Source organism: Lactuca saligna, chromosome 7 (assembly GCF_052625555.1).
Source record: "Lactuca saligna cultivar CGN05327 chromosome 7, ASM5262555v1, whole genome shotgun sequence".
In the NCBI taxonomy this organism is placed as follows: domain Eukaryota; kingdom Viridiplantae; phylum Streptophyta; class Magnoliopsida; order Asterales; family Asteraceae; genus Lactuca; species Lactuca saligna.
The window spans coordinates 150,862,889-150,874,891 of record NC_136423.1 but is presented as its reverse complement, the minus strand read 5'-3'; the positions used below and the strand labels follow the sequence as shown (position 1 = coordinate 150,874,891).

Genomic DNA, 12,003 nt, shown 5'->3' with positions numbered 1-12,003 from the left:
TCATATTAACAGTGACAAATCCGTCATCTTGAAAAAAAAATCATAATAGATTGGACCAAACAAGCAACAAAATGAAAACTTTAGACCTGTGATGCTAGCTCAAACTTTTTTGGACCAAAGTGATAATTTTTGACAAACCACAGGGACCATTTGTGCAATTTTGTCTTTTAAATATGATCACATTGGAGGAGAGTGTATTAGAACAACATAGTCGCTCTTATTTCTTATCATGTTCTTTGCCTTCTTTTTCGATGAATTAAACCTTAATGCTTCTTGGTGTGCATTCTTTGCAATATTATAGTTTTTTTTTTCTATTCCTTTTTGTTTTGATATCATTATAAGTTACATGGTTGTCTTCTTCTTTGTTATCATTAATCTTAAATACATATATAATAATGAAAGAGATACGTTGGAGATGACAAACTCATGTGTTGTTGTATGAAAACACAATAAATTGAGATTATAGAGTGACCAACAATTTAAAGGGCCCCAAAAATCATATTGCAGAATTAGATAATTAGTTAAGGATAAAACCTTCATAACCCATAAATGTATGAAAACATGTAACATCACTAGTCTTTAGCGAATCAAAACTATGATTAATGTGTGCATGGTTGAATGCTACATCTGAAACGATCAAAACATTAATACTACTGATTTGCGAAAAATAAATTAATTTGTTGAACCGCATTACAAATAATTTTTTTTTATTTTAGTGTTGTAATAAAACAACTTGATCCGAAAAAGCTACATGTAGCTCCATAATTACAAAGTTGTTCAATTTGATTATTTATGTGTTTGTATAGTATTTTTAGTCTATGGGAAAATTATAAAACCTATAATGTTATTAGAAGAAATTCAAAGAATTTTTTTTAATTAACAAGTTATTTGAAAAATTCTTACAATTTTTATTTTTATTTTCAAAATCTTTTTAACTTGAAAAAAAAACCTTGTGTTCTAATAACTTATAAATATTTGATAAATAATTTAATTTTTTTTTTGGAAATTATTTAGAACTAGAAAAAGGATAATTCATTAATTCTCATAAATAATTTCATTGGAATATCAAATCAAAATAGGGTATGAACTATAAAACTTTAGGAGTTGGTGGGAACCATGAAGGCGGGTTTGATTGAATAAAACATTTCTCTCTCCACCGTCCTCTGTCTCACTCCACTCCCTTTCTCCTAATATTTTGCTCAAGAGCTCCAGGTAGATCTCCATGTCGCCAGCATCACTTTCTTCATAATTTAATAATCTTTTTATTAAAGTTTTTCAAATTCATTTAATCTCACTTGTTTGAGTATTTGATATTAATTTTTCATGGTTTTTAAAACCCTCATTTTGATATTTGACTTCTTCATCGGAAAGAATTTGCATCATATAGCTGTACCTTTTTCAAGTCATATAATTTATTTAATATCTTCCTCTTTTTTTAATTATAAATTCTCTGGTTTCCATTGTGGGTATCCATATCTAGCACCCAACCTTTGCTGGATTAAGTTTCTTGTCCCGAAAAGTAATATTTTATCTTCCTAATTCCTTTGGCTTAGGCTCGATTGTTCTTGAAAATCTTGATTTTTCTTCCAAACTTCAAGATTTTACCATTCATGTCTTGCAGAAGCTGTTCATTCAGGTCCAGATGCGAGCTGACCAACTCCAGTTGACTCAAATTTCAAAAGGGTATCTTCAAAAATGGAGCTTGATAAGCCTATCATGAAAACAAATATGCTTTTCTTGATTTTTGGTTTGTGGGTTATGGTGGTGGCCATGGCAGACAAGGGTATAACTGTAAATACATCATCATCATCATCATCAAGAAGGCCTAAAGTTGTGAATATCGGAGCTTTATTAACAGTAAATTCAGTTATCGGAAGGTCTGTGAAGCCTGCTATCATAGCTGCAGTTGATGATATAAACTCCAATCCATCCATTCTTGGAGAAACCCATTTGAATCTCATCTTACACGATACAAATTGCAGTGGGTTTATCGGCACCATTGAAGGTAATTAATCAATGCTCTGTTCTTCGTTTTCTAGGGTAAATTCGATACCTTTTTATTGTATTATACCATTAACACAAAAAAAAACCAATCGCTATTTCGATATATAGCTTTGGAGCTTATGGAAAAAGAAGTGGTGGCTGCAATTGGACCACAATCATCAACTATCGCACACGTCATCTCACATGTCGTCAACGAGCTTCAAGTACCTCTCCTTTCATTCGGAGCAACCGACCCGACCCTCGCAGCTCTCCAATACCCTTACTTCCTTCGTATGACACAAAGCGATTACTACCAGATGTCCGCCATAGCCGACCTCGTAGAATACTTCGAATACAAAGAAGTAATCGCCATTTTTGTCGACGATGATTATGGCAGAAATGGGATTTCATCGTTAGGCGATTCCCTCGCCAAGAACCGAGCCAAGATTTCTTACAAAGCAGCGTTTACACCAGGCGCATCGGAAACAGACATAAGCGAGCTATTAACAGAAGTTAATTTAATGGAGTCTCGTGTTTATGTTGTTCATGTAAACCCTGATTCGGGTCTCCAGATTTTTTCCATCGCGAAAAAGCTCAATATGATGACAAGTGATTACGTTTGGATCACTACCGACTGGCTTCTGGCGGTTCTTGATTCGCAAGAACCGCCAGATTCTGACGCGATGGGACTAGTACAGGGTGTACTGTCCCTGCGTCAGCACACTCCAAATTCAAATTACAAAAAAACTTTCATCACAAAATGGAAAAACATCAAAGAAAAGGAAACAAACAGTTTCAATTCATACGCGCTTTACGCTTACGATTCCGTATTTTTCCTCGCACACGCGATCGATACATTCTTGAAATCCAACCCCAAAATCACATTTTCTTCCGACCCAAAACTTAAAAACAACAACGGGTCCCACCTTCAGTTATCGGCTCTTCAAACGTTTGACCAAGGTCAAAAGCTTCTAGAAACACTTCTCTCAACAAACTACACGGGTCTAACCGGCGAAATCCGGTTCGACCCGGACAAGAACCTAGTCCACCCGGCGTACGATGTTTTAAACATGGGTGGGACCGGGATCCGCACGATCGGTTACTGGTCAAACTACTCGGGTTTATCGGTCAACTCTCCGGAGACTTTATATAAAAAGCCGGCGAATAGTTCTACGAGTGCTCAAAGGCTTTATAGTGTGATTTGGCCTGGTGAAACAAGTGTGAAGCCACGTGGATGGGTGTTCCCAAACAATGGGAAGCCTTTAAGGATTGTGGTACCTTATAGGCATAGTTATAAAGAGGTTGTTACAAAAGATGTTAGGTCTCCGGAAGGTGTGAGAGGATATAGTATTGATGTTTTTGATGCTGCTGTGAATTTACTACCTTACCCTGTTCCAAGGAAGTACATATTATATGGAGATGGTGTAAGGAACCCGAGTTATAGCAATCTTGTGGCTGCTGTTGCTGAAAATGTAAGTTTTTGCTTGAAATAGCAACATACTTTTGATTCCTGTTTTTCAACTTGGAATTTGAACCATATCAATTTTTAAGTTTTTGAGCTCTTAATTTTGACCTCAAAAGTCAAAGTCTGCAAATTTGACTTGTGATTTTTTAGCAGATATATGATGCAGCAGTTGGTGATGTTACAATTATCACAAACCGAACAAGAATAGTTGACTTTACTCAGCCTTACATGGAATCTGGGCTTGTTATTGTTGTTCCGGTCAAAAAGTCAAAAACAAGTCCATGGGCTTTTCTTCAGCCATTCACCATTGAAATGTGGCTTGTGACAGGTGGCTTCTTTCTACTTGTTGGGTTTGTTGTTTGGATTCTAGAACATCGTTTGAATCATGAGTTTCGTGGGCCCCCGAGCCAGCAAATCATTACGATATTCTGGTTTAGTTTCTCAACCATGTTCTTTTCACACAGTAAGTATTGTATTGTCCGGATAAATGATGTTTAAAAAGTATTTGAGAAAATAAGATTTACTTGGGGAAAGAAAAGTGAAATTGGAGACGGATTACAAAAGGTCCTTGTGTTTTCTGATTTTTACCGTTTTTAGTCCAAAATTGAAACTGTTCTTAGTTTTGATACCTATTTGAAGGTTTCATATCGATTTTGGTCGTTGGGACAAAAATGTTTCAATTTTGGTCTAAACACAGTAAAAGTCAGAAAGCACAGGGGCCTATCTTGTAATTTACTTAAGTAAACAAGAACAAGTTTGTGGAAAGTTAGGGACATTTTTTTGAGAAAACCTCATTTTCCTTATTTTTTATATTTCTTCGTTAAGTTAAAAAATAAAGAACCATACAAAAAGGGTCCCTGTGCATTTTGATTTTTAGGGTGTTTAGTCTGAAATGGAAACCTTTTTTCCAGTTTTGGTCCTTATTTCAAGGTTTCATATCAATTTTGGTCCCTGAAACCTTGAAAATAAAGACCAAATTCCGAAAGTCCTTGGGATCACTACCAATAGGAAACCTAGAAATAAGAACCGAAATTGAATAAGGTTTCAGTTTTGGACCAAACAAGGTAAATTTTAAAAAACACAGGTACTATTTTTGTAATTTACTCAAAAATACATGAGTACAAATTTGTGAAAAGTTATGACATAATGGAGAAATCATTCTCTCCCCAACTTTTTCTATTAAGCCGTTTTTCCTCTATTAAGTAAAAAAAAAAACACCTATATTTAGCTGCTTTTTTTTTAAATCAATTGTGGTTTCTTTTGTAAACCAAATGTAAATGACCATTTTACCCTTTGGTCTAAAACAATAAATGAAATTCTTTTAACGTGCAGGGGAGAACACGGTTAGCACGTTGGGGCGATTAGTTCTACTGTTATGGCTTTTCGTGGTGTTGATCATCAATTCAAGTTACACAGCTAGTTTGACTTCGATCTTGACCGTTCAACAGTTGACTTCTGGAATCGAGGGTTTAGATGGCATGCTTGCAAGTAACGAACCAATTGGAGTTCAAGATGGCTCTTTTGCGTATAATTATTTGATTCAAGAACTCAATGTTGCAGAATCGAGGATTAGATCGTTGAAAGATAGTGAAGATTACCTAAATGCCCTTAGACTTGGACCAAAACTTGGTGGTGTGGCTGCCATTGTTGATGAGCTTCCTTATATTGAGCTTTTTATGAGTTATACGAAGTGTGAGTTCAAGATTGTTGGACAGGAGTTCACCAAAAGCGGATGGGGATTTGTAAGTTTCTTTCAACTTTTACGTTTTGTATTTGACTTCTTGGGTCAAACTTTAAACTTTTCAAAAGCAATTTTTTTTATTGATTTTTTCATTAATCAAACATAGAAATCTGAAATATTTGGACCATTCTCTTGAAGTTTGATCATTTATCGAAGGCTTATGAAAATTTTAAAGAATCGGTGTTGTTTAAAACTGAAGAGTTTGACCCCAAATGTCAATTTGTAGTTTGACTTGTTACAAATTTAACAGCAAAATATCTGTATTTTGTACTATTGGTTGTGAAATTTGATTACTCATCAAATTTATCTAATATTTTTTTAAAAAATTTAATGCCAATTTCGTAGTTGAAAACCGGTACGTTTGACCTAAAAAGTCAAACTACACCTCATGGGAATAGTGAGAATACTGCTTCGATTAACACACTGCCGTCTTTCTATTTATAGCACTCATTTATAGAGTATGATTGGTTTTTGAAACAAATTCCCATCAATTTCACACAGTAGGAAAACTATTCTTCCTACCTCAAAAGTCAAACTTGATTTCTATTTTTAGACATTGCGCATCACTTCTTGATTTAGTAGTAGTGCAATCGTTAACCGACCAAAGATATTAAAATGAGAGTAAATTCCATAATATTTGGTCCTTAAGTAAAGTTGATTTTCGCAATTTTGGTCCCCATAAGTTTTCTTTTTCATTTTTAGTCCTTGTTTGAGGTTTTTGTAACCAAAGAAATGACCATTTTTTTGTCTCTTGAGTATAGGTGAGTTTTTAAATTTTGTCATACAAATATAGTCATATTACTTGTAACAAGGACCAAAAACGTTACAAAAACCTCAAATAATGATCAAAATTGCAAGAGAAACTTTTTGAGACCAATAATGTAATTTACTTTCAACAATAAATATAAAGAACATTTTTTGAGACCATACACCGTTTTCTGACTCCACTAATGCTTTTAGGCATTCCAAAGGGATTCTCCATTAGCACTCGACTTATCAACCGCAATTCTCCAACTATCAGAAAACGGGGAATTACAAAGAATCCATGACAAATGGCTCGCATCAAGTTCATGTTCATCAAAAGTTGCAGAAATCGATGTCAGCAGTCTTTCATTAAGCAGTTTTTGGGGTTTATTCCTGATTTGTGGGGTCGCGTGTTTCATTTCACTTAGTATCTACTTTTGTCGGGTGTTATGTCAATACCGGAGATTCAATCCCGATGAAGAAGAGCCACACGAGCTTCCGGAACCGGAATCAGCAAGGCGGATTGAGAGACGGACATTCCGGTCCACGAGTTTTAAGGATTTGATTGACTTTTATGACAAGAAAGAGGCTGAGATTAAGGAAATGTTGAAGAGGAATAGAAGGCAGGTTAATGGGCATAATGATTCGCCTTTATGAAATGGGGAATTTTTGTCTTGTGTTGAATGGTTGACTTTCCTAATTTGGAAAGATTTATGTATATTGTTTATGAGTTTGAGTGAAGTGTACTTTGTTGCAAGAAATCATTCTTATGATGCTAGATATTAGGGCATAGTTAGAATTTTGTTGCGTTGTTTATATGAAGGTTGATACTACACAATTTTAGAACTGATAGCTCGTAACACGTAAATCAAAAGTAAGAATTCTGACTTTTTTTCTTTATGTGTTTTGAGTTGTTGGTTATGATTTTAAGTTGATTAATAGGTTATTGGGCTATAAGGCTGGGCTTGGGTGTTATAAAATGTACCATAGTGTAGCGTTAAATTTACTTAGGGTATCTAGCTTACTATCGTTAACAGCTTAATACTTCACATCATCTATACACTTACGTGCTATCATCTATACAATATTTAGGTGCTGATTTTTTTTTGGAGCAAAAATTCATGAAATCTGCGAACCATCTCTGCAACCTTCTGCAATAGAAAATGTGGATTAAACAGATGCATACTGTAATAAGAAGCGTGTTTGTTTTTTTAACATTTGGATGCTGCTGTAAATATTAAAAAATTAAAATAAACTGATTTTATAAACCGATATAGTTTTTTAATACCATAATAATATATAACATTTCAACAAAAATTTATGATATTTCAGTTAAAAATAATGATATTTTAGCAAAAAAAAAATAATGATATTTCAACAAGAAATTATCATTATTTAATATAAAAATAGAAAAAAAAAATTTAACAAGAATAAACAAAAAAAAGGTAAAAAATAATATTTCAGCAACATATAATCAAGATTTCAGCAAGAAAAAAAAAAAAAAAAAGAGGCTGGAAGAGACGATACAAATGTTGCGCCAAACAGAACACGTGCGTAGGTTTTTTACTCTGAAAACTTCTAAAAAACAAATAACTACGAGAGTGTTGTGTGTGTGCTGCGTCACACAACAAAAAGAGATCTGAATAAGTTTTTTACAAAAAAACAAACAACACCTTAGTGTATTATGCCGAGTGGCGGATCCAAAACTATGATGTAGAGAAAACCATTTTGTATAAAAATTAATTAATAAAAAAAAAACAGTAATTATACATTAACTTTCAAAGGTTATTTTAGATTTTTAAGCATACTAGGTTCCAAAAATGTTAAAGTGGTAACCAAATATGTTTAAAAAAACTATTTTTTGCCCTCTAATATATGGTGGTACACACTTTTAAGTGGGGCGACGCACCCCACTCAAAGTGGTTGCATTCGCCACTGATTATGCTTAGCACCCCAAGAAATAAAACAGGAGAGATAAAGGAAGAGAATAGGAATGGACACGTCCACTAGAACTTTTCATGGTCTTGTAACAGTCGTACTTGGGGTGCCGGACAACACCCAAACACCGAGCTCTCACCAAACCGCTTTGAGGGCACCATGTTGTATAACCTTATGGAAGGACCGACGTAAAATCCTTATATTAAGGTGTATTTGACACAGAGCTTTTGAAAGTGTTTGGGAGCTTTTAGCTTTTATCTTTTGACAAAACGCTCTAGTTTAAGCAAAAAACTTCGTTTGGTAGTAAGAGCGTTTAGCTTTTAGTTTAAACAAAACACTACTGAGCTTTTGAAATCAATTTCCATAATTACCCTTAAAAATATATATACATATTTATTTATTTTTTAATAAATTGTTCTGTTATGTAATTTTATATATTTCAAAAGCTTCCAACTACTTTTGTCAAACACTCATATATCAAATAAAAGTTACAGCTTCCCGCTACCAGCTACCTACTACCCGCTTACAGCTAACAACTATTTTTGCCGAACACGCCCTAAAACTAGGTGGTGACATAATGTGGCCATGGAGGACCTCTAGAAAATATTACAATGATTTACTTAGTTTTGAAATCGGATAATATTAATATAATATATAGTTTGTTAAATTTTTTATAGATTTCAATCTCTAAAAAACTTTACATTTCAGCAATTTAATATAAGTAAAAAAGAAATATTATATCAATATAAAAATACTTTATATCAGTATAAAAAAAATTGATTTTATGACCAACTATATATCATTTATGGTATATGTAAAATTGAGATAAATTTATATCAGTATCTATAATAATATAAAAACTATTTATAATAGTATAAAAATTGTTTTTATGAATAATAATATGTCATGTATGATTATGTTAGTTAAATCTAAGTATATTTCAAGGTGTCATTGAACACTTTTAATTTAAAAAACTTTTTTACATAATAATCACATGAGTTAGAAAAATGTATTGTTATACATACTATTCGACGATGGTTTTAACAATAAAGTGTGACCAAAAGCAACCAATAGTCACATTCATATGTTTATAAGTTTTCTTTATGTGGCTAAATGATATCATATGTCATAGTATAACGTAAATAAATTTCACTAAATGGTAACTAATAGCCACATGAGTTAGAAAAAGATGTGGCTATAAGTATCACTCAGCGATGGTTTTAACAAATATGTATGACGAAAAGCAAACAATGGTCACATTTGTTTCCGTTATGTTATTTGTTCCTATGACTAAAGGATTTCATAGGTCACACTTTACCATAAATTAATGTCACTAAATGGTACCAAATGGCCACATCATTTAGAAAATAAGTGTTGCTATAAGTAATATTCAATGATTCTTTTCACAATTATGTATCACAAATACCCAACCAATGGTCACATTATTTTCTTTAAAGGTTTTTTATGTGATTAAATGATATTATACGTCACGATTTAACATAAATAAATGTGACTAAAGGGTAAACGATAGTCACATCAAATATAAAGTAATCATTGTTGAAACCAAATCGTCTAAAAGGTAGATTATAGACACTTATATATGTGACTAAAAGGTAGATTATAAAGTAACCATGGTTGATACCAAATCGTCTAAAAGGTAGATTATAGACACACCGATATATGTGACTAAAAGGTAGATTATAGACACACTTATATGATGAATTTCAATGTGGCCATAAGACACATGTGGTGTCACGACATACGGTCACACTTTTGAAGAAAAAAATAAGTGTGGCCATAGGATACGGTTACATTTTTTAGGACTTAAAAAGTGTGGTCGTAAGTCTTTTTTGTTGTAGTGCATGTAGTCAAAATTTATTTGATCCTTCTGCCAGAAAAGGAGAAGTGGATATCATTGGGCCCCTCGTTCATTTGGTGTTGACAATAAATGTTTGGCCAAGTTGAGACTAAGTTGAATAGATTCAATAATCAGTCTGAAAGGTCACCACAAGTCAAAATTGGGAAACATAATCGTGAACCATGAGATTGACCGTTGATTCATGTGTCTAGTTCATAATAAGATATCATGAAGATCAAAGGAATTTGAAGTTATTAGTCTTAGGGTTGTTTATAGCAAAGTTGCTATAAGTATAGTAGTTGCATTGAACTGTCACTAATTGGTGTTCCTAGTAAGTATTAGACCTATTTGTTGTTGATGTATAAGTGCAAGTAGGAGCTGATAGAGATTAGTGCCTATAACCATAACAAAGTCTGATAAAATTATTATAAATAACAATGTCCTTTTGGGTTACACATAAGAACAAAAAGAAGCAGATCTGTAAAGATATTTATTTGAGGGGCTTGTTCTGTTAATTAATTAATAAATTAACTAATTAACAGCAAATAAATAGAATATGGAATATTTCAAAATGATTTCAATACCTTAGATAATTATAGTTATATTTGGTATTTATCTCTAGGGTTTCAAATCACTTATATATAAGTAGAAGGCTCTACTCTTTTAAAAAAAAAAATAAGTAGAGGGCTTTAATTATGGTTTAGATATATAAGATATACACCTCTAAGCTACAAAAGTTCAAAATACTCAAACCCTAAGAGAATCCAAAATAGTCGTCTTCACGTCGTGACCGTCTAATTGTCACGTTGTGACCGAAGAACAAAATCGAGGTTTCAATTTTGTTTGAGTTCGAAGTTCGAGGATGGCTTGGATCTAGTTCTTGTTTGCATGTTGGGTGTGATCACATAAGAGGAACTCTCCTTTGGGTTATTTAGTTCAATTCACTGGCTCAACAAAAGAAGAAACCAACTAAGAAAACAAAGGTATGTTTTCTTTAGAGTTCTACTTAGTTGCATAAACTAGAGAGTTTATATTCTTTAGATTTCGAGTTTTGATCAAAATTGTTTATCATTTCTATTTCCCTATATTTGATCTAATGAGGCTCAAAATCCATCATACTTAACATGTTTTAAGGTGCTAGTATAGTTTGAGGCTTATATGACTGTGGGATATGTAGTGGTAATTTATCTTGTATAATGATATTTGGATTGACAACTCTCCTCTAATACCTCTTATAAACTAAAACTACTTTATGTTAGATTGTTGAGATATTGGAACCGAATTTCTGCAAAAGATGCTTATTATTTTTTTAAAAGTATATTGAATCGTTTTAAAACATAAAATCAAAAGAGGGGTGTTTCAAATTGCCTAACATATTATCTACTAGTGATTATATAAGGTGTTGTATTTTGTGGTCCGCAGTTTACTCCAATAATTATATAAGGTTGTATTTTGTGGTCCGCAGTTTACTCCAATAATTATATAAGATAGCTATCTCTTTCTCTCTCTCTCTCTCTCATTGATAGCTATCTCTTTCTCTCTCTCTCATTACTCATGAATTCAAGAAAAAAACACATTTTGTTCTTGGTGGGTTTGTAAAAAGCATTTTCCTATAAAAAAAACATTTTATAGTTTCAGATTCTAATTTGCATAAGACATACATTATATGTAATATTTGCAATTATATATTCGCAATCATGATAACTTAAGGAACCTTCCCATGAAACAACACTATGGTTCTTGATTATCTTATTTAGTTTGGAATCATTTAAATACATTATTTCTCAAAAGATGTATATTAAGGAAACTTTGTAGATCTTTGGACACAGTTCTATAAGGACTAGATATATGGAACTTTGGTGTTTCTTCCAATCAGCGAAAGGATGCATGATTATCCTTTTATAACATGAAACATATAAATCAAACAACTCTTAGATGATGTCAAAATTCCTGCCCATTGGAATTTTGCTACACGTTTAGATTCATATGACAATGAACACAATGTCATAAATGAGTATGATTCAAGTCCCATATGAATTATGTCATGGGTATAAGTATTTGAAACAACATCATGCACCTAAATTCACAAAGATTATAGTAAAAGTGACAACATGCACATAAATTTAAAAATCTATGTTAAAAGAGACAACACTGAGATATGGACATTCAATAAAGGGAAACTCGGTGATATATAATCAGTAGTGAAAATGTACATCAAAATATAAGGTTGTTTCCATATCCAAGCATGTTTCAAATTATGGTAAAATTGTAAAT

At 32.6% G+C, this 12,003-nt stretch overlaps 1 protein-coding gene across 3 annotated transcripts; it reads left to right on the top strand.

Annotated features, from left to right (window-relative positions):
• The first annotated feature begins 1,090 nt into the window (after positions 1-1,090).
• LOC145003919 (glutamate receptor 3.4-like) lies at positions 1,091-6,694 on the top strand. 3 transcript variants are annotated; one of them, XM_078962824.1, is made up of 6 exons: positions 1,091-1,212; positions 1,622-2,005; positions 2,113-3,455; positions 3,602-3,911; positions 4,781-5,190; positions 6,150-6,694. In XM_078962824.1, the coding sequence occupies exons 2-6, from the start codon at positions 1,696-1,698 to the stop codon at positions 6,588-6,590; spliced, it is 2,814 nt and encodes a 937-aa protein (XP_078818950.1). In that variant the 5' UTR covers positions 1,091-1,212; positions 1,622-1,695; the 3' UTR covers positions 6,591-6,694. The 3 variants fall into 3 exon arrangements, with proteins under 3 accessions (XP_078818950.1, XP_078818948.1, XP_078818949.1); XM_078962822.1 differs by having other exon boundaries at positions 3,599-3,911; XM_078962823.1 differs by lacking the exon at positions 1,091-1,212 and adding an exon at positions 1,316-1,519 and having other exon boundaries at positions 3,599-3,911.
• Positions 6,695-12,003: the final 5,309 nt, after the last annotated feature.

What these genes read in the sequence shown, in the direction of transcription:
- LOC145003919 (XM_078962822.1), top strand. Translation starts at nt 1,696, where the DNA reads ATGGAGCTTGATAAGCCTATCATGAAAACAAATATGCTTTTCTTGATT. An exon ending in GTTTATCGGCACCATTGAAG is followed by an intron (nt 2,006 to 2,112) that starts GTAATTAATCAA and finishes TTCGATATATAG; the next exon opens with CTTTGGAGCTTATGGAAAAA. An exon ending in TGGCTGCTGTTGCTGAAAAT is followed by an intron (nt 3,456 to 3,598) that starts GTAAGTTTTTGC and finishes GTGATTTTTTAG; the next exon opens with CAGATATATGATGCAGCAGT.